Source organism: Eleutherodactylus coqui, chromosome 5 (genome assembly GCF_035609145.1).
Source record: "Eleutherodactylus coqui strain aEleCoq1 chromosome 5, aEleCoq1.hap1, whole genome shotgun sequence".
NCBI lineage: Eukaryota > Metazoa > Chordata > Amphibia > Anura > Eleutherodactylidae > Eleutherodactylus > Eleutherodactylus coqui.
This window is the reverse complement of record NC_089841.1, coordinates 252,774,304-252,798,534: the sequence shown is the minus strand read 5'-3', so window position 1 is coordinate 252,798,534 and position 24,231 is coordinate 252,774,304. Positions and strand designations below refer to the sequence as shown.

The following is a 24,231-nucleotide window of genomic DNA, read 5'->3' as shown; positions in this document are numbered from 1 at the left end:
ATTTCCTTCCTTCTCTGTGTATTGGAGCAATTGATTTCTGGGTATCCTGGTGGCTCTGGTGCTTTAAAAATGTCTTTTCGAGATTGTGTAAAAGTTCATCTGTCTGTTGGGTTGGAGCAGATCCGGTTGTATCTGATGGCCTGGCTGTAAACAATTGACTGTTTGATGTGTTTGGGGTGGAAGCTGTCCCATCTGAGGTATGTGAGCCGATCAATAGGTTTTTGGTAGGAATGTCTGTATTGAGTTCTTTGAAATTTTTATGGTGGTGTCCACAAAGTTGATTTCAGTACACGAGTAGCTTAATATCTCAGGTTTATGGTGGGGTGGAATGCAGTGGAATTTTCTTAGTTCTTGTTCGGTGTGGGTCCAGATGATTATTATGTTATCAATGTAGCGGAAGTAGGCCAATGGCTTGTTGTGGCAGGAGGCCAAATCACTCTCCAGTTTTGCCATGAAAAGGTTGGTATATTGCAGTGCCATTTTACTGTCCATGGTGGTTCCGGTGAGTTGCAGAAATATCTCTTTGCCAAAGGAGAAATAATTGTGTGTGGGGATGAATCTTGTAAGTTGTAACACCGATTCAGAGGCAACCCCATTGGCCTCAAGGTGTGCCTGGCAGGTGTTCAGTCCATCTTCGTGTGGGATGTTGGAATATAAGGATTCCACATCCATGGTGGCCAGGATGGTGCCATTGGGGAGGGGACCTACGGTTGACAGTTTGTTCAGTAGGTCCGTGGTGTCCTACAAGTAGCTGGTTGTACTCCTTACCAGTGGTTTGAGGACCTCTTCCACCCATCCTGAGATTCCTTCAGTGAGGGTCCCACACCGGAGATAATTGGTCTCCCTGGGTTGCCAGCTTTGTGTAGTTTTGGAAGCATGCATAAGTTCCAACTCAGGGGTTCTCCAGTATCAAGTCCAGAAATCTTGTGGAGCCCACATACTGGCTTCTGATGACCCTTCTCAATTCCCTCACATATTTTCGAGTTGGGTCTTGATCCAGTCTGGTGTAGTATCTGGTATCTGTCAGCTGTCTGTCTGCTACTTTTGTGTAGTCTGATGTGTTCATGAGAACTATAGCGCCACCCTTATCCGCAGGCTTAATGGTGATCTCCTTGTTGTTTTTAACATTGCATGCAAATTCGGAATAGCTCCACTCTCATCCGCCTGCATTGCTAATTACTTTAGTAAGGCCTCCTGTCCACGGGCGATATGTCACTGCGTTGTCCGCGGCGATAATCCGGCTGCCGGTAACGCAGTGAACGCTTTCCATAGGCTAACTATGGAAAGTGCAGCCCGAAGTCCATGAGCGGAGAATCATAGCGATTCTCCGCTCGCGGGATCAAAATCACGGCATGCTGCGATAGACTCATTGCGAAGGTCTGTCAGCTTTCGCCCCTCCTGTCCCGCCGTGGAATATCGCTAGTGATATTCCGTCACGGCCATGGACAGGCAGTCTAAGGGCTTATTCACATGAGTGATATTGTCACATGGAACACCTCGCTTATTGTTTTCAATGGGACCATAAAAGCAATCGCTTGCTCTCACATGTCCTGTGATGTGCATGTGAGTGCAATGCAAGGTTTCCCATTAAAGTCAATGGAAAACACTTGCATTCATTTCACAGAAGTGATGAGTTCCTTTTTCAAAAACACTTTGCATGGCCATTAAAAATGCACATTGGCGAGTGTTTGCTCGTCGGCGCCGTAAATTCAAATGAACGTCCAATTTTCTGTGATCAACGTTTTTAGCGAATGCGAATACGTCGCACACGGAAATCCCTCGCTTGGCATAAATCCTCGGAATGACTTCCAATGCCTACATAGAGGCACCTGTAAGCTTGTCGCAGCCTCCCCCTCCCTTTCTGTCCCCTCCTCCCATAGGAGTCTATGGGAGCCGCCAGTGTATATTGGCCAAAACATGGTTCCAGAACTATCTTCTTATCTGCCATATACTTGGCGGCGCATATTTCGGTCGCCTATGTTCCATTTTTTTTTCGCTGCAACATTTTTACGCACCGTATATTCGCCCGTGTGAACGAATGCATTGCAATGCCTCAGATGGTCACGTATATCGGCCGGCCGTAAAAACACACCGTATATGCGCTTGTGTGAATAAAGCCTAAGACTAATTTCAGACGTGCGAGCGCAATATTGGGCCTTAAATCATGGTCCGATAACACGCTTGCCAAAATGCATATTTCCACGCAAATGTGAGGTGTTTTTGTCTCAAAACTACCTCGCTTTACTTTCGGGGAAGAAGCGATTGTTTTCAGTGGGGAAACATTGCATCGCATCGCAAAACATCGCTCATGTATACGACGCCATTCAAAATAATAGCGTTCATATTTGTGCAATATTTGTATGTCTCGCAACGCACACATTTCGTGCGAGTTTCTCAGCCGTGTGAAACCAGCCTAAGAAAGGGGTTTTTATTCTGTAAAAGTAGACAGAGCTAAAAAACTACAATTTTAGTGTCATCATATTCGTACTAACCCAGTAGGAAGGAGAAATACAAGTCCTTCCTTTATAGTTCTCGCTCTTTTTAAACCACTTTTGGTTTTGGCTCAAAAAACTGCATCAAAGGGCGGATTCAGACGAACGTACTTGCGGAGGCGTTTCCGCACGCAATGAAGCGATGCCTTCAATTTCAATAGATTCGTTCAGACAAACATGTTTTTTCTACACAAAATCTTCATCTGAGAAAAGATGGGACCTGCTCTTTGTCCGTGTTACGCAGAACGTCACCATAGACTTCTATGGCAGCTCAAGAAAAGGGAAAAGAAGACTGCCGGCCCTAATTAGGCATTTAATTTACACCCCTGCCATGTCATTCTGCTCCATGGCAGGTGTGTAAATATTGTGTGTGAAGCCGGCCTAAGGGACTGATCACGCTGGGCGGACTACGCCGCAGGACGTGCCACAAGCTACGGTAAATCCTGCACCAAAATCTACAGTCGACCTGCGGAGTTTGATGCAGAAATGAAAATGGCTTCAGACCCACCTGCAATTCTGCATCAAGATCCGCAGTTAGACGCGTGGATTTTGGCGTGGAGTTCTGCAGCTGTGAATTTGGTTGCGCCCTGCCTCGTTATTCCGTTCTGTGTGAAAGGTCCCTGAGGGCTCCTGCAGATGGGCGTTTTTGCGCGCACAAACTTTGGACAATAGCACTGATTGATCTCAATGGGTTCCCTCACATTCTGCGTTTTTGTGCTCAGTTTTCGCCCTTGCGAATATATATATGACACACTCTATTTTTGTGCGCACCCAAGGCACCCCGTCCGCATGAAATCATTCACTGAGCTGTGCATTGTGCGGCATGTTCTGTGCGCAATAAACAGTGAATAGAACCCATTCATTTAAATGCGTTGGTTCATATAACTGTATTTTTCTCGTGCTTTTCGTTCGCACTAAAAAATGCACAATATGTTCCATTTTCCTTAGGGTTACATTCAACCAACTGACTTATAGCCTAAGGCTGGCTTCACACAGGACGGATTTACCGCGGAAATTCTGTGCGGAATTTCTGTGCGGCAAATCCGCATGTGGCTCCTAATCCCGGGATTAACCAGCCATGTGGACGAGATTTTGCAAAAATCTCATCTACAAGGGGCGGCCAATCTGTTGCAGCAAAGCCGGGCGGATCCAGCAATGCAGCACAGAATTGACAGCCACAGCATGCCAATTCTTTTTTTTTCTTTCTGTTGCGGCCTAACTCCTCTCTATGGGGAGAGAAAGCCGCGACGGAATGCCGGTGGCTGAACCGCTCCAAAAGCTGCGTCTCTCCCACGGATATCTTGCAGCTTTTTGGTGCAGTCAAAACCATGAGATTTCCGCGTGATTTCTGTCCCATGGGAACCCAGCCTAAGGGCTTCTTCACAGGGGCGTGTATTTGTCCCGTTATGCGACCGTGACAATCATGGCCGCATAACGGGACAATATGAAACCATTGATTTCAGCGGTTTCGTTTTCACTAGCTCTGAATACTGAATACCTGCCCTATCTTTCCACACATAGTTAATACTACATGCGGGAAAGATAGGACAGCACTTATCTTCCCGCAGTTTTTTTTCAAACTCCTACATTATGGCGCAGAGTTTCAACAGCCCGAAAAGAGAAAAAGAAAACGCCATTCATGTGCAACTTCGCTCCATAGTGGCGAGTAGTTGTGCATCAGCCCGTGTGTTCTTAAGCCCTAAAACAGGTACTTATACAGATCTCAGTAAACAAGCGCGTGTATTAATAAGGAATCGTGAATGAACCCCTTTAAACATATTGGTAGGTTTTGTTTTTCAATGAAAAAATGGAATTAATACAGATCCTTAATACGAAAGTGAGGATGAGCCTCAGGATCCCAAGCTCACATATCCACAAGATGCTCACTGGGTCTGACCACGCCGTGTTTGAGCTTCTGGTTAGTGAATCAGGTGAATTATTTAACCTGTTTTGCGGGTTTTATAAAAAAAAGAAAAATGAAAATATGAGTGTGGAAGGTGACATGTGAGATTAGTGAGATGATTAAGCGCTCCTGCGCACTCACGGTGGCTTCTGCATCAGTTTCCAATCAGTATTAAAAAGATTAAAAGAAGATAAATGTGCAGCAAAAAAGTGCTGATGTGACTGTAGCTTCCATCTAGTCCCAGTAATGAGATACTCAAGCTGCCAGCAATCTGTCAGGGCAACCTGATGCTCATCCTCTCAAGATGCGGCGGCTCCTGGGCTCTACGGTGACCCCCCACACTCGTTCTCTGACTTTCAGGGGGCTTAGAAGCAACTGCATGTTTTATTGAACCATTTTTGAGTGAAACTTTTTGATCACACTTTTTTGCCATGCGTTTTCTTCCCCTTTTAGGGCTCAGTCACATGAGCGGCGATCCGCGGGTATTTCCAGACAAAAAAACGCCTGCACTGCGTACGAAAATCCGCATGACCAGGTCTATTGCTAGCCATATGTTCTTTATCTGGCAGGTGCGGATTTTCGTGCAAAAATATTCCGGATCGCCGCTCGTGTGACTGAGCCCTTAGAGAAGCCTATGGAAAAATGCCTGAAAGAAAAAAAAAAGTATTACCTAGGTCAAAAGTGGAAAAAAAGGGAAATTACAAGAACAAAATTCACTTTTGTAGCATGTTTTATAATTCTCTCTTGACTTACAGCAAAAAAGCGGTAAAAGCACAAGGAAAACCTCCATAAAAAAACACCGTGCGAAAGCATCCTGAGGGCTTATTCACATGGAAAAGCAGCTATTTGAAGTTTTGTGCACTTCCTGCGATTCATAAACCCGCAGGAATTGCGTCTATTGTTTCAGCTGTATCCCACTCCCTGAACACAGGCGGGGTATGAAGAACACAAGCGGCCCCATTTGTCTTCTGCATCCTCCACTCAGAGCGCTCGGCTGTGTAACAGCTAGGCGTCCTGAGCGGGGAGCAGCTGGATGCAGAAGACAAGCGGCCCCGCTTGTATTCTGCATCCCCCGCTCGGAGAGCAAGGTGATCGCTCAACGTTTGAGCAATCATCTTGCGCTGTAAAAAAGATTTTTTGAGCGATAATCATTGTGTCTAAGCCAGGCTTAGGAACGCCTCGCTCATTGTTCTCAATGGGACCTTAAAAGACATTGCATGACACTCGCATGCCGTGTGATGCGCACACTGTGCGATATGATGTTTCCCATTGAAATCAATGGGAAACACTTGTGATCCTCTGACGTGCGTGAAAGACGCCCCTGAGGATCACAATTTCACAAAAACAATGCAAGGCATTTTTGAATGAAAAACACCTTGTATTGGCATGAAAAATGCACATTGGCAACTGCTATATCGCTCCAAATTTCTCGGCTCGACATCAGACTCGCCCATGTGAATTTAGCCTAAAAGGAGTTTTCATGGAATTTTTAATCGATGACTTATCCTTAGGATAGATAACTAATATCAGATCGGTGGGGTCTGATCGGCATCCCCCCCCCCCTCCCCGCCCCCGGCCTTTCAGCTGTTTGCAGAGTCACTGTGCACCAAAATTAACAGGGCTCCATTTACAGTATTGTGCTGCGGTCTGGAGGAATAGAACTGCAGCCTCAGTCCCTTTCACTTGCATGGGGCTACTCTTGTAATGCCATTCACAGCCACTCCACAATGAATGGCGCTGTGCTAGTTCTGATGTGCGAACAACTGATTGGCGTACTCCCACCAATCCGATATTGACGATCTGTCCTAAAGGAAGGCCATCAATTAAAATCCCCTGGAGTACCCCTTTAACCTCCCCTTCTGATTACCCCAAGTTCTGTTCATTCAAAAGAAAAAGGACGTTACAGTTTTTGCTGTACAGAGCTCATTCAACTTCAAACGGCTGTAGCTACGGTTGTATCAGCGCAAGTGAAACAATTTTATTTTCATTTTGAAGCCAAGATTCTTGCCCGTAGCAACAACAGAAATGGACCTACATCCGTTTGAAGTGGGGTCGGGTATATTGAATTTACAACTGTCAAGTTAGTCTGTGTGCAGAATGGGGCAGAAGCAGCACGGATAAGCATCTAGTAGCGGTCTCAGTAGTAATAGTGCATCCAGTAGTGGCCCCAATAGTAACAGTGCTCCAATACTAATAGTGGCCCAAGTAATAATATTTCCCCCATAGTGGCCCCAGTAGTAATATTTCTCCCCATTGCAATAGTGCATCCAGTAGTGGCCTAAATAGTAATAGTGCCCCCAGTAGTGGCCCCAGTAGTAATAGTGCTTCAATAGCAATAGTGCATCCAGTATTGGCCTAAATAGTATTAGTGCTCCCAGTAGTGGCCCCAATAGTAATAGTGCCTTAAGTAGTGGCCCCAATAGTAATAGTGCCCCGAGTAGTGGCCCCAGTAATAACAGTGGCCCCCATAGTGGCTCCATTAGTAACAGTGCCCCCAATAGCAATAGTACATCCAATAGTCTCTTCAATAGTAATAGTGTTCCTAGTAGTAGCCTCAATAGTAGTAGTCCACCCAGTAGTGTCCCTAATAGTAACAGTGTACCCATAGTGGCCACACTAGTAACAATGTCCCAGTAGCAGCCCCAATAGCAATAGCGCCCCCAATAGTAATAGTGCCCCCAGTAGTGGCCTCAATAGTAATATTGCCCTCTTAGTGGCCCCAGTAGTAACATGGCCCTCCGTTTGTGCTCTCTCCACCCTGAACCTGTGGCCAGGCAGCAATCTCACACCATGAAGTATTTATCACTCTCAAGTTCCAGTCCGGCCGCCGCTACTATTAACAGACACTGTGACCCCTGACATCTCCGCCCAGCATCTGCGTTGCATACAGGACATGCAGGAACGCAGACGCCAGGAGGAGAGGTCAGGGGTCACCGTACCTGTCTCCAGCAGTGGCAGCCAGGCTGAGGCTAGAGAGAGAGGGAATGATATATTTGATGTTGTGAGGTTGCTGCTTGGCTGCATGCCTTTGGACTTCATTACTGGCCGGGCCAAAGAGTCACTGGCTAGGTGGCAACCCAAGCCGAGCTCTGTCTGTGCTAGACATCAAATTTGCCATAGAAAACATTGAAACATGGACTGGCTGCAGCTGACAGCCGCATCACAACCACATCCTGAGTGGACCATGTGCTTTACCGTTAGAAGGGTTCATGGGTTAAAACTAGCGAAACAGTGCAAGTAACATATAACTTGTCTTCTAACTAGAGATGAGCGAGCATACTCGCTAAGGCAAACTACTCGAGCAAGTAGTGCCTTATGTGAGTACCTGCCCGCTCATCTCAAAAGATTCGGGTGCCAGCGGGGGTAGAGCGGGGAGGAACAGGGGGGGGGGGAGATCTCTCTCTCACTCTCTCCCCGCCGTTCCTCCCCGCTCTCCCCCGCCGCTCCCCGTCGGCACCCGAATCTTTAGAGACGAGCGGGCAGGTACTTGAATAAGGCACTACTCGCTCGAGTAGTTTGCCTTAGCGAGTACGCTTGCTCATCTCTACTTCTAACCATTAGCTTTTTATAAAGACGATAAAGATATTTTATTATTTGAAGTTAGCTGCAGAATAGATTGTATTTGGCCATAAATTGTGTGAGATTGTAAAAAAATTACTCTTGTCTAGAGTCTCTAGCCCAGTGATGGCGAACCTTTTAAAGACGAGTGCCCAAACTACAATCCAAAACCCACTTATTTAGGGGTCAGGGGGCGGGGCTTATCAGGACATATAATTTTACCCCCGTCATTCTAAAAAGAACAGGGCCGCTTCAAAATAGACAGCATGCAGATTTTGACTGCTTTTTGGATGCGGATATCCTGAAGAATGTCCTCAGCGGCCCCAGCAATAATAGTGACCCCCACAGCAGCCCACAGTATGACAGCAACATCTCACAGTGGCCCCCAGTGTGACAGTAACATCCCACAGTGGCCCCCAGTGTGAGAGCGACATCTCACAGTGGTCCCCAGTGTGACAGCAACATCTCACAGTGGCCCTCAGTGTGACAGTCACATCCCACAGCGGCCCCCATCGTGACAGCAACATCTCACAGCGGCCCCCAGTGTGACAGTAACATCCCACAGCGGCCCCCAGTGTGACAGCAACATCTTACAGTGGCCCTCAGTGTGACAGTAACATCCCACAGTGGCCCCCAGTGTGACAGGGACATCTCACAGAGGTCCCCAGTGTGACGGCAACATCTCACAGCGCTCCCCAGTGTGACAGCGACATCTCACAGCGGCCCCCATTGGGACAACGACATCCCACAGCGGTCCCCAGTGTGACAGCAACATCCCACAGCGGCCCCCAGAATAATGGTAACACCCCACAGTGACCCCCAGTAGTAATAGTGACACCCCACAGCGGCCCCCCAGTAGTAATAGTGACACCCCACAGCAGCCCCTAGTATCATAGTGACACCACCCCCCACCCCCGAGACCCATATACTTACCCCTCCTCTTTGTAGAAGCTCTGGTCCTCCTCTGCTGGGCGTTGCTGCTCTGCGCTGATTCCGCTGCACACTGTGCCGTCAGTGTGCTGCCGGATGCCTCCTCCCCCCGCTCTCGCAATACCTAAGAGGAGACGTTGGGGGGGAGAGGGGAGGAGGCGTCTGGCGGCACACTGACAGTGTGCACCGGGATCAGCGCTGCTAGCAGCGCAGTGAGTGAATACCAGCAGGGGAGCCACGGCCCCTGCCGGTATTTACTAAAGTGGTGAGCGGACGATGACAGTGTGTGCCAGTAGGGAGGGCTCGCCGTGCCGACCTCTGGCACGCGTGCCATAGGTTCACCACCACTGCTCTAGCCTATACTGACCTCAGCCCAATTTCATAATCCCCCATAGAATGCAGACAGAGATGCAGTAATACGAAAAGCTAGTTGCCAGGTCAGTCCCCATGAGCACTGTTATAGTTGCTTCTAGTCATACCTATTACCCCCCATCATCACCTATTACCGATATAGTAGGGGTTGCCCCACCATAGCAAGTAATTGCCTATTCTCAAGAAAGGGGATAAGTGTCCCATTGCTGGGACCGTCACTGATCATTTAAATAGAGGTCCCCGAGTCCCCCAACAACGATCATTTCTGCACACTACCGCTCCAAGACTTTCGGATATAGCCAAACACTGTCCCCGGCTATCTCCAGCAGATTTAGTAGTACAAAGATGTCAGCCTTTACTACAAAGTATTGAGTGGTGGAGGTCATGTGAGGAGACGGGTGGAATGCCTGGAGGTCTATGTAAATGGCCCATTAGGATGGTATGGCATCAGGTTGATTAACCCCTTAGAGACAAGCCTATTTTGTGTCTTAAGGACCAAGCGATTTTCATTGTCACATGCCATAGCTCATTGATTGGGAGGGAGAGAGAGATGGAAAAATCCCAGAGAAATTCTGCTATTGTTTTTAGGTTTTGTTTTTACAGCGTTCACCATTTAGTAAAAATAACAAGTTTCTTATCTGATCGGCGCAATTACTGCGATACCAAGTTCATGGAGATGTTTTTTATTTTTTACTACAATAAAAACACATTTTTAAAGAAAAACAATTGAATTTGCATCGCTGCATTCTAAGGGCTTATTCACACGAGTGTATATCGGCTGCCCATTCCAATGCATCAGATCACACAGGCGTATTTCTGCGGCTTTAAAGAACCCGCTGGGCACTTTTACGCCAGGCAGGAAAGATAGCCCTGGAATTATCTTCCCTGACGGAATATGCTGGTGGCTGCATAGACCCCCATGGGAGCCTATAACAGCGTCCAGAGAAGGGAGGTGGGAGGGGGTTTTGCAGCGTGGCTGCTAAACTCCCTCCCCCTTCTCTACTCCTCTTTCCTCCCATTGGGCTGTTTGCAGCCCATTGCTGAATGCGAACAAGGTGTGGGGAGGGCATTGCGGCCTCGGCGTATATGCGCTGGGCATGTGCCGCCTGAATGGGTGCACAAACGTTAGATTTGTGCACCTGTTCATGCATTTTTAGGGCATCGGTGGCCATACGTAAAAATGCCCACGGCTGTGTGAATCCAGCCTAGGACCCAAAACATTTTTATTTTCCAGCATCGGCGCTCCATGGGGGCTTGTTTTCTGCAGGAAGACTTGTAGTTTTTCTGGTTATCATTCTGAGATACCTGTGACTTTTGGATTGCTTTTTGTTGTTGTGTTTTTAAGGGAGGTGAACAAAGGAAAAATAACAGTGCTAGCAGTATTTTTTAAAACTATTTTTATGGCATTCACAATGCGCGATAAATAAAGTATTGTCATTGTCTGGGTCGTTACACATGCGGTAATACCTATTATGTGTTGCTTAATAAAAATTATTCTGGTATTTTTGTTGGACAAAATGTGTTTTTTTTAAATTGATTTTTTTTTCTTTAAATTAAGGCCTGTTTCAAATGAGCTGCAAAATTGCACGATTTTGTAGCGATGCGACATCGCTACAAGATGCATGTATTTGCAGTCCATGGTTTCCAATGGGCTTCATGAAATACATGCGTTTTGTAGCGGTCACATAACATTGCTATAAAATCGTGTGATTTTGTAGCCCGTGTGAAACAGACCTTAAGATTATTGAACACTTTTAGTCCCTGAAGGGGACTTTGAGATATGATCATTCGATCATTAGGATAGTACATTGCATAACTTATCTAATGCATTCTACTAAGCCTATGACAGCAGCCTGTTAGACTCTGTGGGAGGCGGGGTCTAATAGTCTGAGTTACATGGGAGACATGGAGGTCTTTGTCAGACCAGGGCTGCCATTGGACCCCATTGGTACCTTGGACTCACGCAGTGGGGTGTGATGGGTGACAGAAAGAGCCCTCTCTCTCCCTGTCATTGGCTTACATGCTACAGTTGCTATTGATTGTGGCATATAAGGGATTAAGCTGACAGGATCTGAGGTTCCTCAGCTACTGGCTGTTAGAGCAGGAGCCCCGCTGTCAGTAGTTAGTCAAGCCACCGCTTTAAAAAAATATATATGTACAGGGTTAAAGCCCATTAGTGAGGTCAGTAAAAAGGGGGAATTGGCCGTCACTAAGGGGCTAAAAAAGTTCCACTATATAACATATTTGCATTTATTTAGTGGCTTAGCTGTTCCTTATACATTGCTCTAATATATTTCTTGCTATCCACAGCACATGACTTATAGATACAACGTCTTAGGCCTTAGTCACACGGGCATTTTTTCCCGCGATTTGCGGATCGCATGACGGATACGCATCCGCAAATCGCGTGACCGGGGGCCAAAAAATTGCCCGAAAAAACTGCTCCTAGCCGCGTTTCATTAGAAATACAGCCGGCTCCATTGAAAGCAATGGGCTGCGGGCGATCTCACGATGAATTTTCGGGAAGGGCTTAAAAATATAAGCCCTTCCCGGAAATTCATCCAGAAATGTGTAAAAAAAAAAAAAAAACATATACTCACCTGGGCTCGGCAGACAGAGTTCAGCCGCGGCCGGCCGGCAGTTCTCCTGAACTGCTCTAAGTAGTATTCAGCAGCCGGGGATTTAAAATCCCCGCCTGCTGAATGAGCTGCCTCTGATTGGTCACAGCCTCACCAATCAGAGGCAGCTCTCACTCACACCCATTCATGAATTCATGAATGGGTGAGTGAGTGCTGCCTCTGATTGGCTCAGCGCAGGGACCAATCAGAGGCAGCTCTCACTCACACCCATTCATGAATTCATGAATGGGTGAGTGAGTGCTGCCTCTGATTGGCTCAGCGCTGCAAAGCAATGGTTCTATAAAATCGCCGGACGCATGCGCAAATCGCGCGTAAAAACGCCCGTCTGTCTGAGGCCTTATACTGTATATACCTGGCAGCAACCTCAATTGATACAAGAAAACACTGAGAAAGAATTGAGTTCCCTCAGCATTCTGGGAGAATTGCTGTTTCGGTAACATTGTAGCTGCCTTTTCATATGAATGGGATTCTGGACGCCCCTCTTGTGCACCGCGGCTCTGTAAAGTGTCTGGAGGAAGTATTGGCTTCTTCTACTCCTTTTCTTAATTGGTTTGTTTGCATGCCAATAGGCCACTGCTGCTCTTGGGGAAATGCAATGTTTAACCCCTTCTTGACAAGCCTCTATTTGTTTGCTTTAAGCAATTCTCATTAGCTGTTTTAAATTTTTTACAACGTTCACCATGTGCGATAAACAACAAAATATTTTCTTTGTGGTCTTGTGCAATACCGCCCATTTTCTGGGAAAAACCTGAAAATAGATAAATGTTTCCATATATTTGTAGAGATGCATTATATTTGGCCTTCTGCTTCAGGTCACTGAGGGGGTTCATGCTACCAAAGGAAACATGAGCAAACTTTTGAAAAGTTTGGTTCGGCTGGTTCGCCAAATTTGGGGAAAAGTTTAGTTTAGATCAAATTAATTTGAATCGAACCAGAACTTCACCAATAGCCCTAAAATAATGATCCCAGACAAACCAGTAGTTCTCCTGTAGCCATTCACACTGTTGCCTTGCAGTGCTGGGTCCTAGGTTCAAATTTAACAACATCTGCATGGTGCTTGTATGTTCTCCCTGTATTTCACAATTTTCTTTATTAATATAGCACATGCGTATTATGCAACACTCTACACTAGTGATATTTTCTATCTCCATTGTGAAAAAGAAGAGGAGGGAGAAGAGGAGACGGAGGAAAAATGGCAGCACTGTTGCCTTGAAGTGCTGAGGTCTTAGGAGTAATGGTGGCTCAGTGGTTAGCACTGTTGTGGTGCAGTGATGTGGTCTTAGACGTAATGGTGGCTCAGTGGTTAGCACTGTTGCCTTGCAGTGATGAGGTCCTAGGAGAAATGGTGATTCAGTGGTTAGCACTGTTGCCTTGCAGTAATGAGGTCTTAGGAGTAATGGTGGATCAGTGGTTAGCACTGTTGCCTTGAGTGCTGAGGTCTTAGGAGTAATGGTGGCTCAGTAATTAGCATTGTTGCCTTGCAGTGATGAGGTCCTAGGAGGAATGGTGGTTCAGTGGTTAGCATTCTTGCCTTACAGTGATGAGGTCCTAGGAGAAATGGTGGTTCAGTGGTTAGCACGGTTGCCTTGCAGTGATGAGGTCTTAGGAGTAATGGTGGATCAGTTGTTAGCACTGTTGCCTTGAGTGCTGAGGTCTTAGGAGTAATGGTGGCTCAGTAATTAGCACTGTTGCCTTGCAGTGATGAGGTCCTAGGAGGAATGGTGGTTCAGTGGTTAGCACTGTTTCCTTGCAGTGCTGAGGTCCTAGGTTCACATCTGACCAAGGGCAACATCTGCATGGAGTTTGTATGCTCTCCCTGTGTTTCTGTGGTTTTCCTTCCACACTCCATGAATAAAGATTTTGAGCCTCAATGGGAAAGTGATGTAAAGCGCTGTGTAATATGCACATCTTGTATAAATACAGGTGATTATTCTGAAACAGAAGGAGGGCATACTAACTGCATGTAGTTTTGAACCTAGGGCTCAAACAAGGCAAGAGTGCTAAATGTTGAGGCATAGGCGAAGGAGCACCACTTTCTTCTTCAGTGGGTCTGGCCCGGACAAACTTTTATAAAAGTTTGCCTACTTCAGTTTACTTAAAGGGGTTGTCCCGCGAAAGCAAGTGGGGGTATACACTTCTGTATGGCCATATTAATGCACTTTGTAATGTACATCGTGCATTAAATATGAGCCATACAGAAGTTATTCACTTACCTGCTCCGTTGCTAGCGTCCCCGTCTCCATGGTGCCGTCTAATTTCAGCGTCTAATCTCCTGATTAGACGCGCTTGCGCAGTCCCGTCTTCTCCCTTCTGAATGGGGCCGCTCGTGCCGGAGAGCTGCTCCTCGTAGCTCCGCCCCGTCACGTGTGCCGATTCTAGCCAATCAGGAGGCTGGAATCGGCAACGGAACGCACAGAGCCCACGGTGCACCATGGGAGAAGACCTGCGGTCCACCGTGGGTGAAGATCCCGGCGGCCATCTTAGCAAGGTAAGTAAGAAGTCGCCGCAGCGCGGGGATTCGGGTAAGTACTATCCGTTTTTTTTTTTAAAGGGACAACCCCTTTAAGACTAAGCAATGCCAGATTATAAATGACTAGCCCTGATGTTATGGGCCTTCAGTGATGTGAGTATGCCTATGATAGCCAATGGGACATAGGTACAATGTACAGCAGTGTAGCATGTACTGGTACTTATCTACTTTAGACTCCGGAGTCACAGAGGAGTCTGTATCTGCAATTACAAGTAAACATTTTGAAGCACAACTTGAACCTCTTGAGCCCCAGTGCAAAATCCATAACGGCCCGTCCTGAATTTACCATATATATTACCGGCGTCCTATTATGTGTCAGAGGGACTATTTGAGCCAGCACCCGGATTTGGCCGATACCTCTCTGCCCCCTATAGCTACACCACTGAAGCATTGTATTAGTGAATTACTATATTGGACATTCTTTAATGGGGCTTTACAATAAAGTTCACCTTTAATTCAAACTTTTATCTTTTCATGTTCCATCTCAGCGAGCTCCAGCTAATACGTCTAGTCTACCTGTCATTCTGAGACACGGTTGGTATAAAACAACATGTATTTGTTGATTTGTATCCTTGGTGATGCAGAAATGCCAAAAGCGTAATGATTTTAAACGTCACTTTAAATCTTTTTCATTGTTCGGCTGCCCGGCCTACCTGTCCGTGTACAAACATCTGCTAGGTTACAACATTCGGGTTCCATTACCCCTGAGTGTTCGCAGCTAACCCCGCAGCTATTGTCGCTGACATTTACATATTTTTATAACATTACTTTCAGCTTCAACAGGTTTTCACCCATTTTTCTGGTTAACCTGTAACCCACATGAATACTGGAGATTTCCTCTTAAGCTGGATTCATACGGCCAAATTTGCAATCGCGATACGCAGAGAATAGAACCCATTGATTTCACGTAATTTTCTGCGCATTTTGGTTGCACAAGAAAAACCGCAGCATGTTCTACTTTCCAGTGCATTTGCACACCAAAGGTCTCCATAGAAGACGTGCAAATGCATGTGCAATACACAATGAAACGTGTTAGAAAAAAACACATCTGGTACTCATTAGACTAATTAGCTATTTCAATCGGTGCATCTTTGTTTGCCGTGCGCTAATGAACATGCCTTGCAGCCGCAAAAAAGTACATTAAAATATGCCAATGTGTTTGCAAAAAAAGCCATTTTCATTCTGCAAAAACACTGTACTCAAGCGCAAGCAGATCCGCATGCGCTCGTGTGAAAGGAGCCTTAGGCTGGCGTCATTGACCTTAATGGGCAATTTCGGTCTATAACGACAGAAGGATTATAAAAATTATTCAAATGAGCAGAAGTGAAGAAATCGATACACAACCGAATGTAATCGTTCCCTTTTTGCTCCTATGGGAGCCTATGAGAGCTGTCAGAGAGGGGAAGGGCAAGGGAGTTTAGCAGCGGCTCGCATTGATAAAGTCCCTCCTCCTCAGCTTGCCGGTAGTTCCCATAGGCTGGGGCGGAGCGGGAGTTTAGTGCACTAGCTCTGCTAAGCTTCCGCCCCATCCCAGATGATAAGAGGCTGAGAGGTGGAGGGAGATTAGCAGAGCTGAACTTCCCCCCCCCCTCCCCGGCTTACGGTATTGGGGAAAACCTGGCCGTGGCTGTCTCTCATTCATGAGATTTTTGGCTGCAATGTGGGCGGACGAACATCTTAGCGACCATGTGAAAGAGCCTTCAATTTAATACATACCTTAAAAAACGCATGTCTGAATACCCAAATACAAATCAATGAGGTTTAAGCTGTCCACATTACATGTATAAAGAACATGCGTGTAATATGGAGCAAATACGCCAGTATGAATGAGCCCTTATGAAGCAGCCATAATGCTGGCCCTCGGTGAAGATGAGTTTGACACTCCCATTCAGGGGCGTAACTATAGAGGATGCAGGGGATGCGGTTGCACCCGGGTCCAGGAGCCTTAGGGGGCCCATAAGGCCTTTCTTCTCCATATCGGGAGCCCAGTACTATGAATAAAGCATTATAGTTGGGGGCCCTGTTCTAGGTCTTGCATTGGGGCCCAGGAATTTCAAGTTACGCCTCTGCTCCCATTAGAGCATCTGTCCTGAGGACTTGTTTTATTTACTACTATTTTAGAAAGAATATGTTGTTTAGTGTTTAATTAATTAATTCACTAACATAAAAGTTAAGTTTTAATATTCAGTTTTGGAGGGCGGAGTCTACATCGGGACAGACGGCGGCCGGCCCTTTAACAACTCTGAACCAACACACAGATTGTCTCCACTGATGTACATACAATATAGGCGCATACTAAGGATATTGTTCCATAAGGCTGGCTGAACCCTCTTTGATAGCTGAACTTCCATCTGACCCTCACCCCCTCCCCCGTCACTGCGTTCGGAGTTGTCAGATTTGTTTTTGGAATAAATTAAATTCAACTTGAGTTCAAAGACTTTAAGACCGAACATTTCAGACAAAGGCAATTAACTTTATAATCAGGGATTTGAGTTTTCTTAAAATCCGCACATATCAATCATGGAAACTTTGTTTAATTACATTTATAATCATCGTACCAATTCTGCTGACCTTTGATCTTCTCCATTAGGATAATTTAATGCCGTTATGTGATGTGTGATATGGGATTTTCAGTACGCTGCCATAACGACAAAAAATGGACGCCCTCTTGCTTTGATTATGATGGTTTGAAGGGGGAAAAAAAGCTCCGGCGAAGATTATTCCAAGCTTGGTAATGCTCTTCTTTATTTTTCAGCAAAGCCATCTGAACTCCTTTCTCTGGACCATCAAACGAGATCCTCCTTCATACTTCTTTGGCACCATTCATGTCCCATATACAAGGGTGTGGGATTTTATCCCCGAAAACTCGAAGCAAGCTTTCCAGCAGAGCAATATTGTGTACTTTGAGTTAGATTTGACAGATCCCTACACGATCTCCGCACTGACCAGTTGCCAAATGTTGCCCCAGGGTGAGAATCTACAAAGTGTTCTTCCTCGGGATATTTATCGCCGACTCAAACGCCATTTGGAATATGTTAAACTGATGATGCCCTCATGGATGACCCCGGATCAAAGAGGAAAAGGTCTTTATGCTGATTATTTATTCAATGCCATTGCTGGAAATTGGGAACGAAAGAGACCCGTATGGGTGATGCTCATGGTGAACTCCCTAACGGAGGTTGACATTAAATCCAGGGGAGTCCCAGTTTTGGATCTATATCTGGCTCAGGAAGCAGAGCGTCTTAAGAAGAGAACTGGGGCCGTCGAAAAAGTGGAAGAACAATGTCACCCGCTTAATGGGTTGAATTTTTCACAGGTAAGGGTTATCAAACATTTATTACATATAAGACTATATGTAATTACTCAGACTACATCCTAGAGGTTAGTGATGGCCAATACAGCTTTTTACTGACCTCACTAATAGGCTTTAAACCTGCAGATACAGCTTTTTTAAGGTGCTGCTTTGACTGATTACTGACAGCCTGGTTCCTGCTCCAACCACCAGACACGCATTCATAACAACCCAGACAATGAAAATATGTTATTTATCACGCAGGGAGAACACTAAGAATAATTTTATAAAGTAACGCCAGAATTTCAGTTTTTTTGGTTTCTAAAAGTCACATGTATCTCAAAATGTTACCAATTAAAAGAGCAACTCTTCCCGCAAAAAACAAGAGAGCAGAGATCCATCGCCGGATAAATTACAATGTGACGGGTCTTAGAATCAGACGATGCAGATTCAGTTCCTTTAAAAGCACAAGATTAAATTCCGTTGCAGAACGTTTTCACTGAATTAAGGGCGTTTTGCGGAGTCGATGTTGTGGATTTCTAACATACATAAAATGTAATCCCACAAAACTTTCCACACAACACATTCTGTAGTTAAGGGGGGTTTCCGACTAACTTATTTGCGGAGGCATTTCCGCACGGGAACATCTCGCCCGTGTAACGTGACAACACTATGCCTTTGATTTCAATAAATTCGTTGAGATGAATGTGCTTTTTCCAAGTAAAATCTTTGTACGCCGCGTCAAAAGATAGTCTTGCCTTATCTTTTACTAAGTTACACAGGAAGCTCCCATAGACTTCTATGGAAGCCGGAAAAAATGGAGGGGGAGGGAGTTACTCGATGTACAATGCTGAGGAAAGAAGACATTAGTTCATTGGTTCTACTTAAGCATTAGTAGTTATTCCAAGGATTTCTGTCAATCTTTGGATTTCCGCACAGCAGCATTTTTTGCCGATACACAGCAGCCGCCCAGGTGATCGGCAGAAAATAAGCGGCTAGAGTTCGGGACTCCATCGCGGCAATTCTTCATTCATACGATTTTACGGTGGCCGTAAAAATGCATATGGTGGTGTGAAAGAGCCCTTACACAGCTAAGCTGCGAGGTCACCGATCTGACAGTAGAGCTTGAAATGTCAATTTCCAAGGAGAAGCAGCAAAACTTTGAAAACAGCTCTATATACATGTATAAACGGAGAAGAAAACATCATGTACAGGGAAAGATATAATAGTAATATACCCTGCTTCCCCGAAAATAAGACAGTGTCCTATATTAATTTTTGCTCTAAAAGATTTTAACTTTTTTACACGTATAGCTGCCTGGACAATATTTATATTGTCTTTTTTATTGAATGTAACAAGGTCTCAATTTTGGAGTAGGGCCTATACTTCAAGCGTCCTCAAAAATCCTGAAAAATCATTCTGCACCCTCAAAAATCCTGAAAAATATCACTAGGGCTTATTTTCAGGGAAACATGGTAGTATGTAAGTCCCCCCCCTCCACCCCACCAGATGTTGATTCAGAGGAAGCAAAGTATCAACACTGTTACTTTTTTGTAAACTAATATTGTAACATTTTTGGAAGGGCACGGTGCGCTGCTAATGTGTTCCTGCATCAGTCGTAGTAAGCTCATAATATATCATTTGAACATCAAAACATACAAGGCGTTCAAGGCGTCAGCTATAAAGTTCAAAGATTATATAAATGGGAAATGCCTTGGAATATACCATGAAACATTCCAAGTATATATGGACTAATCGCCCCTATATTGGCATCAAATCGTCAATCGATCAACAAGGTTGGCTTCTCCTGTAGACTGAGTTCCGATTACTAAATGGAAAGAAAAGTCGGAGTTGTTTACTTAAACTTGATAAGTTACTTTCCAGCTCTATGAAGTTTGTACTTTGTACCTATCAGTGGTCAATTAAACATACTCATCACTTCTGGGCAGAACAAAGAGTTGTCAGTTTGTGCAGAAGATTGAATATCTGGGAGTGTTGGTAATTGTATCTACAAAAGAACAGCCAGCATTCACAGCCTTCTCACCTTCTACCCCTCAAAGCTATCAGTGAGCCGAGATCACCAGAAGGTATCTGTGAAAGGTGACAGCTGTGAAAATATTGGACTGTGAAAAGCCTCATCATTGAGACAGATAGGAGTCTATGGAGGGGAGGAAGGAGTTGGAGAGGTAACAATAACATAGAACAGAAGGCGGATGATTGAGAAGACAATGGTCACATACTGTCCCGGAGACCCATTCACATGGACACCCATGTTGAGGAGACATTAGAACAGATCTCCAGTTTCAGCTTGCTGGTTTTTGGCAAACTCGGTAAAAGAGTACATGAGAGGCCTGGACTCCTTTCTTGAGTGTTACAATATTACATATTATATCACTCATTACTTCAGAAGGGTCGGGGATTCTTGGGACTGGATTATTACGATTGCCAGATTGGAGTCGGGAAAGAACATTTTCCCTAAAATTAGTAAAATTGGCTTCTACCTCATTGGGGTTTTTTGCCTTCCTCTGGATCAACATTGAAGGGTAATAGGCTGAATGGGATGGACATATGTCTTCTTGTCGGCCTTACATACTATAGGTGCTGCTCTATGTACAGTATTATTCATGTTATCTCATGGTTGATTTGGACTCTATCAGCTACTTTGATGTTGCGCTACCCTTTTGTTTTCTATATACCGTGTTTCCCTGAAAATAAGACAGCGTCTTATATTAATTTTTGTTCAAAAAGGTTTAACTTTTTTACATGTATAGCTGCCTGGACACTATTTAAATTGACTTTTTTAATTAACTGTTAGCAGGGATTAATTTTGGAGTAGGGCTTATATTTCAAGCATTCTCAAAAAGCCTTAAAAATCATTTCGCATCCTCAAAACTTCTGGAAAATCATGCTATGTCTTATTTTCTGGGTATATCTTATTTTCAGGGAAACAGGGTAGCATACCATACCGTTGGGCATGCAGGCACCTAATCGTAGTTATGATTACAGTAGATCCGCCATATATATAATCTGAAGTTGCGTTTTTGTGGAATAACTGGACAGACGTCTCCTTATAACCTACAGCTGGCCATTTGTGAAATTGGATCCTAAAACATTAATCTGATGGATTTAAATTGCTTGAACTTTTTTCAGCGTTTTTGCATTGATGTCAGTTAAAATCAAATGTCTAATGAAATGCCTTAACAACAGATTTCTCATATTTTGGTTCAGTTGAAACCTTTATTCGCACTATATGGTTTACATTGGATCATTCTGTATAGGGCAATAGCCCAATGTAGTTGTGTTGTTTTTTCCCCAAAATTTGAGATCCCCAGTGACCATTTCTTTAGTATATGGGTTGAAATTGCAGTCAGCCTTCATTCCTACAGACTAAGGGCTTATTCACACAACCATATACGCAATGTATATGCGCTAATGTGAATAGATTAATGAAAATCATTGTACTTGCACTGACTCCATTGACCACTTATTACGTGTGCATAATACCCGGTAATATTACGCTGGTGGGAATGAGCCTTTTCTTGGGTTGAAACCTCTGGAAGTTAATACAGTATAGTAGGAATCTAATATAAATAAGCCTATATGCTTGTTCTTTCACCACACTTTGCTGTAACTTTGGTGTATGATGTGGGTGTCATTAGATGACACACAGGCTCACCAATGCCGGAAAATTATCAAATGTGAGTTTAATACATTCAGGGACTGTCAGGTAGGGTTAACAGTTACAAAGTTACGTCTATGGGTGGCGCTGCTGTGCTTCAGGCATGCGCTGGAGAGAGTGAAGCGTTGCTAAGCAACACAGCATGCACTGCTAAGCTGCACCATACACGGCCCAACCAAGAGAGATAGAGAGAGACAATGATAGAGAGACAGAGAGAGAGCAATGGACACAGAGAGAGCAATAGAAAGAGAAACAGTGAGAAAAAGAGTGATAGAGAGACAATGATAGAGAGACAGAGTGAGACAGTGATAGACAGACAGAGAGAGTGAGAGAGCAATAGAGAGACAGTGAGAGCGATAGAGACAGAGACGGTGAGAGAAAGAGGGACAGTGAGAGAAAGAGCGATAGAGAGACAGAGAGAGAGACAGCAATATAGAGACAACAATAGAGAGACAGAAAGAGCCATAGTGAGAGACAGTGAAAGAAAGAGTGATAGAGAGACAGCGATAAAGAGAGAGACAACGATAGACAGAGAGAGAGCAATAGAGAAACAGAGAATGACAGCGAGACAGCGATAGAGAGAGAGAGAGACAAAGAGCAATAGTGAGAGAGTGATAGACAGCGATAGAGACAGAGAGAGCAATAGAGAAACAGAGTGAGAGAGCGATAGAGAAAGAAGCAGTAACAGAAACAGTGATAGAGAGACAGCAATAAAGAGAGACAATGATAGAGAGACAGTGTGAGAGAGATAGAAAGACAGAGAGAGAGACAGTGATAGAAAGACAGAGAGCAATAGAGAGACAGAGAGAGAGAACAATAGAGACAGAGTGAGAGAACAATTGAAACAGAGAGAGACAGGGAGAGAGAGCTATAAAAACACAGAGAGAAAGTGATAGAGAGAAAGAGTGACAGACAGAAAGAGAGATAGATAGTGAGACAGACAAAGTGATAGAGAGACAGCCAGAGAGAGAGAGACAGAGAGCTATAGAGAAAGACAGAGAGAGAAAGCGATACATAAACAGACAGGGAGAGTGATAGAGAAACAGAGACAGCAATAGAGACAGACAGAAATAGAGAATCATAGAGCGACAGAGAGAGAACAATAGAGAGACAGAGAAACATAGAGCGAGAGAGTGTAGAGGGACAGAGAGCGATAGACAGAAAGAGCGAATGATAGAGAGACAGAAAAACACAGAGCGAGAGAGTGTAGAGAGACAGAGAGCAATAGACAGACAAATAGAGAGAGATAGCAATAGAGAAACAGAGAAAGAGCGATAGACAGACAGAACGAGAGCGATAGACAGACAGAGAGAGCAATTGACAAACAAAAAAAAGAGAACGATAGAGAGACCCAGAGAAAGCAATAGACAGAGAGAGAGCAATAGAGAAACAGAGCGATACCAAGACAGAAAGAGACAGACAGACAGAAATAGACAGAGAAAGAGAGACAGACAATGCAAGAGACTGATAAGAGAGAAAGAGACCGGTAGAGTAACAGACAGACGGAGAGAAAGACAGACAAACAGAGAGAGACCTGCAGGTTTTTTTTATATTAGATGTCTGCTCCAAATACGAAGTGACCCTCTAAATAATCACCTAACCAAGCAGATTTAGAAATTCACAACCAGCAGTCTCCAAACATTTTATGTTCACATAGCGAACATCGGGTCCATCTAATATATAAAATAGGGCTATATAAACGGCATAGAAGAAGCTCCTAATACCTGTAATAGTACATTTAGAGCTGGATTCCTCTGCTCTCACTTCAAGTATATTGAACTAATGATATCTATAGGCATTTACAAATGAATGGTTATCTAATGCATTTAACAAAGGTGATATGTGCAATGCAGAGACAATCTGTAATCCTGATCCGATCTTCACATCCAGCTGATGATGATCTAATGACTGCTAATTTGCAGGATAGTGATATCTACTGTAAGAAGCCGATTGCAAATGAATGTTTTTATGGCCAATCCTGTCTGCAGAGAAAAACAAGCAATTAAGGCAATAAGAAGTTTCTTTCAGGGCGCTAGATGACTTAGATAAGATAAACTTGTGTTAACAAAGAATGTGCAATCACCTTTCAAAGGAAGTCTTCAGCAAGGCAATAGGGGATTCCTCTAGAAGATCTGCTGCTTATTGCAGAGTTTTGTTTGATATTATTTTTATTGCTTAATTGAAATCTAGAAAAGCAGCAAATAAAGTAAAAGATCTCTTAAAACATTGAGAGAACGCAGGAAATTTGTAAATAGTAATATTGTCATTCTTGCCAATTGGAAGATCTACAAACTAGAGTGCTCCAGAAGGGCAGATGGGGGACTTGTAGCGGATGTTGTGGAGTGTGTGTGATGGGAAAATAAAGGGTTTTCCTAGGACTAAAAATGGCTATACACCTTAGACAGCTGTCGGCCGGACAGTTATTCCACCCAGTTTGAAGTGGGGAGAGGTGAATAAGCCACTGCCAGACACCTCTGTAGACGGGTTACCTCCCTTGACAACAAAGGATTGGGCATATTGAAATCCAGCATGCCCAATCTTTCTTACCCTCATTATCTGCCAGAAGAGGAGAGTTGGAACAACCCCATACGTGATAGATTGTCGGATGGTCCTGCTGAAGTCCCTTTCCCTTGCAACAGGGCAACAGAATTTGCTGTCGTGCGGAAAATTGATACCAAAATCCTCACGCCTAACTTGTGGATTTTGATGCAGAATTAAAAATGAAAAAATTTTTTCCAGCAATTCCACATCAGAATACACATTTAGCCATGCAGATTTCAGTGTGGAAATATTCTACATGTGTGAAAGGTCCCTCGTGGGAATGTCCCATGATGTC

General features: G+C 44.5%; 1 protein-coding gene across 3 annotated transcripts in view; it reads left to right on the top strand.

Annotated features, from left to right (window-relative positions):
• Nucleotides 1-24,231, top strand: part of TRABD2A (TraB domain containing 2A) — a 127,137-nt gene that overhangs the window by 8,859 nt on the left and 94,047 nt on the right. For all 3 annotated transcript variants that reach the window (XM_066604498.1, XM_066604499.1, XM_066604500.1), the window contains exon 2: nucleotides 17,180-17,740. In XM_066604498.1, coding sequence (XP_066460595.1) covers nucleotides 17,180-17,740 — 561 coding nt within the window. The remainder of the gene's footprint in view (nucleotides 1-17,179; nucleotides 17,741-24,231) is intronic.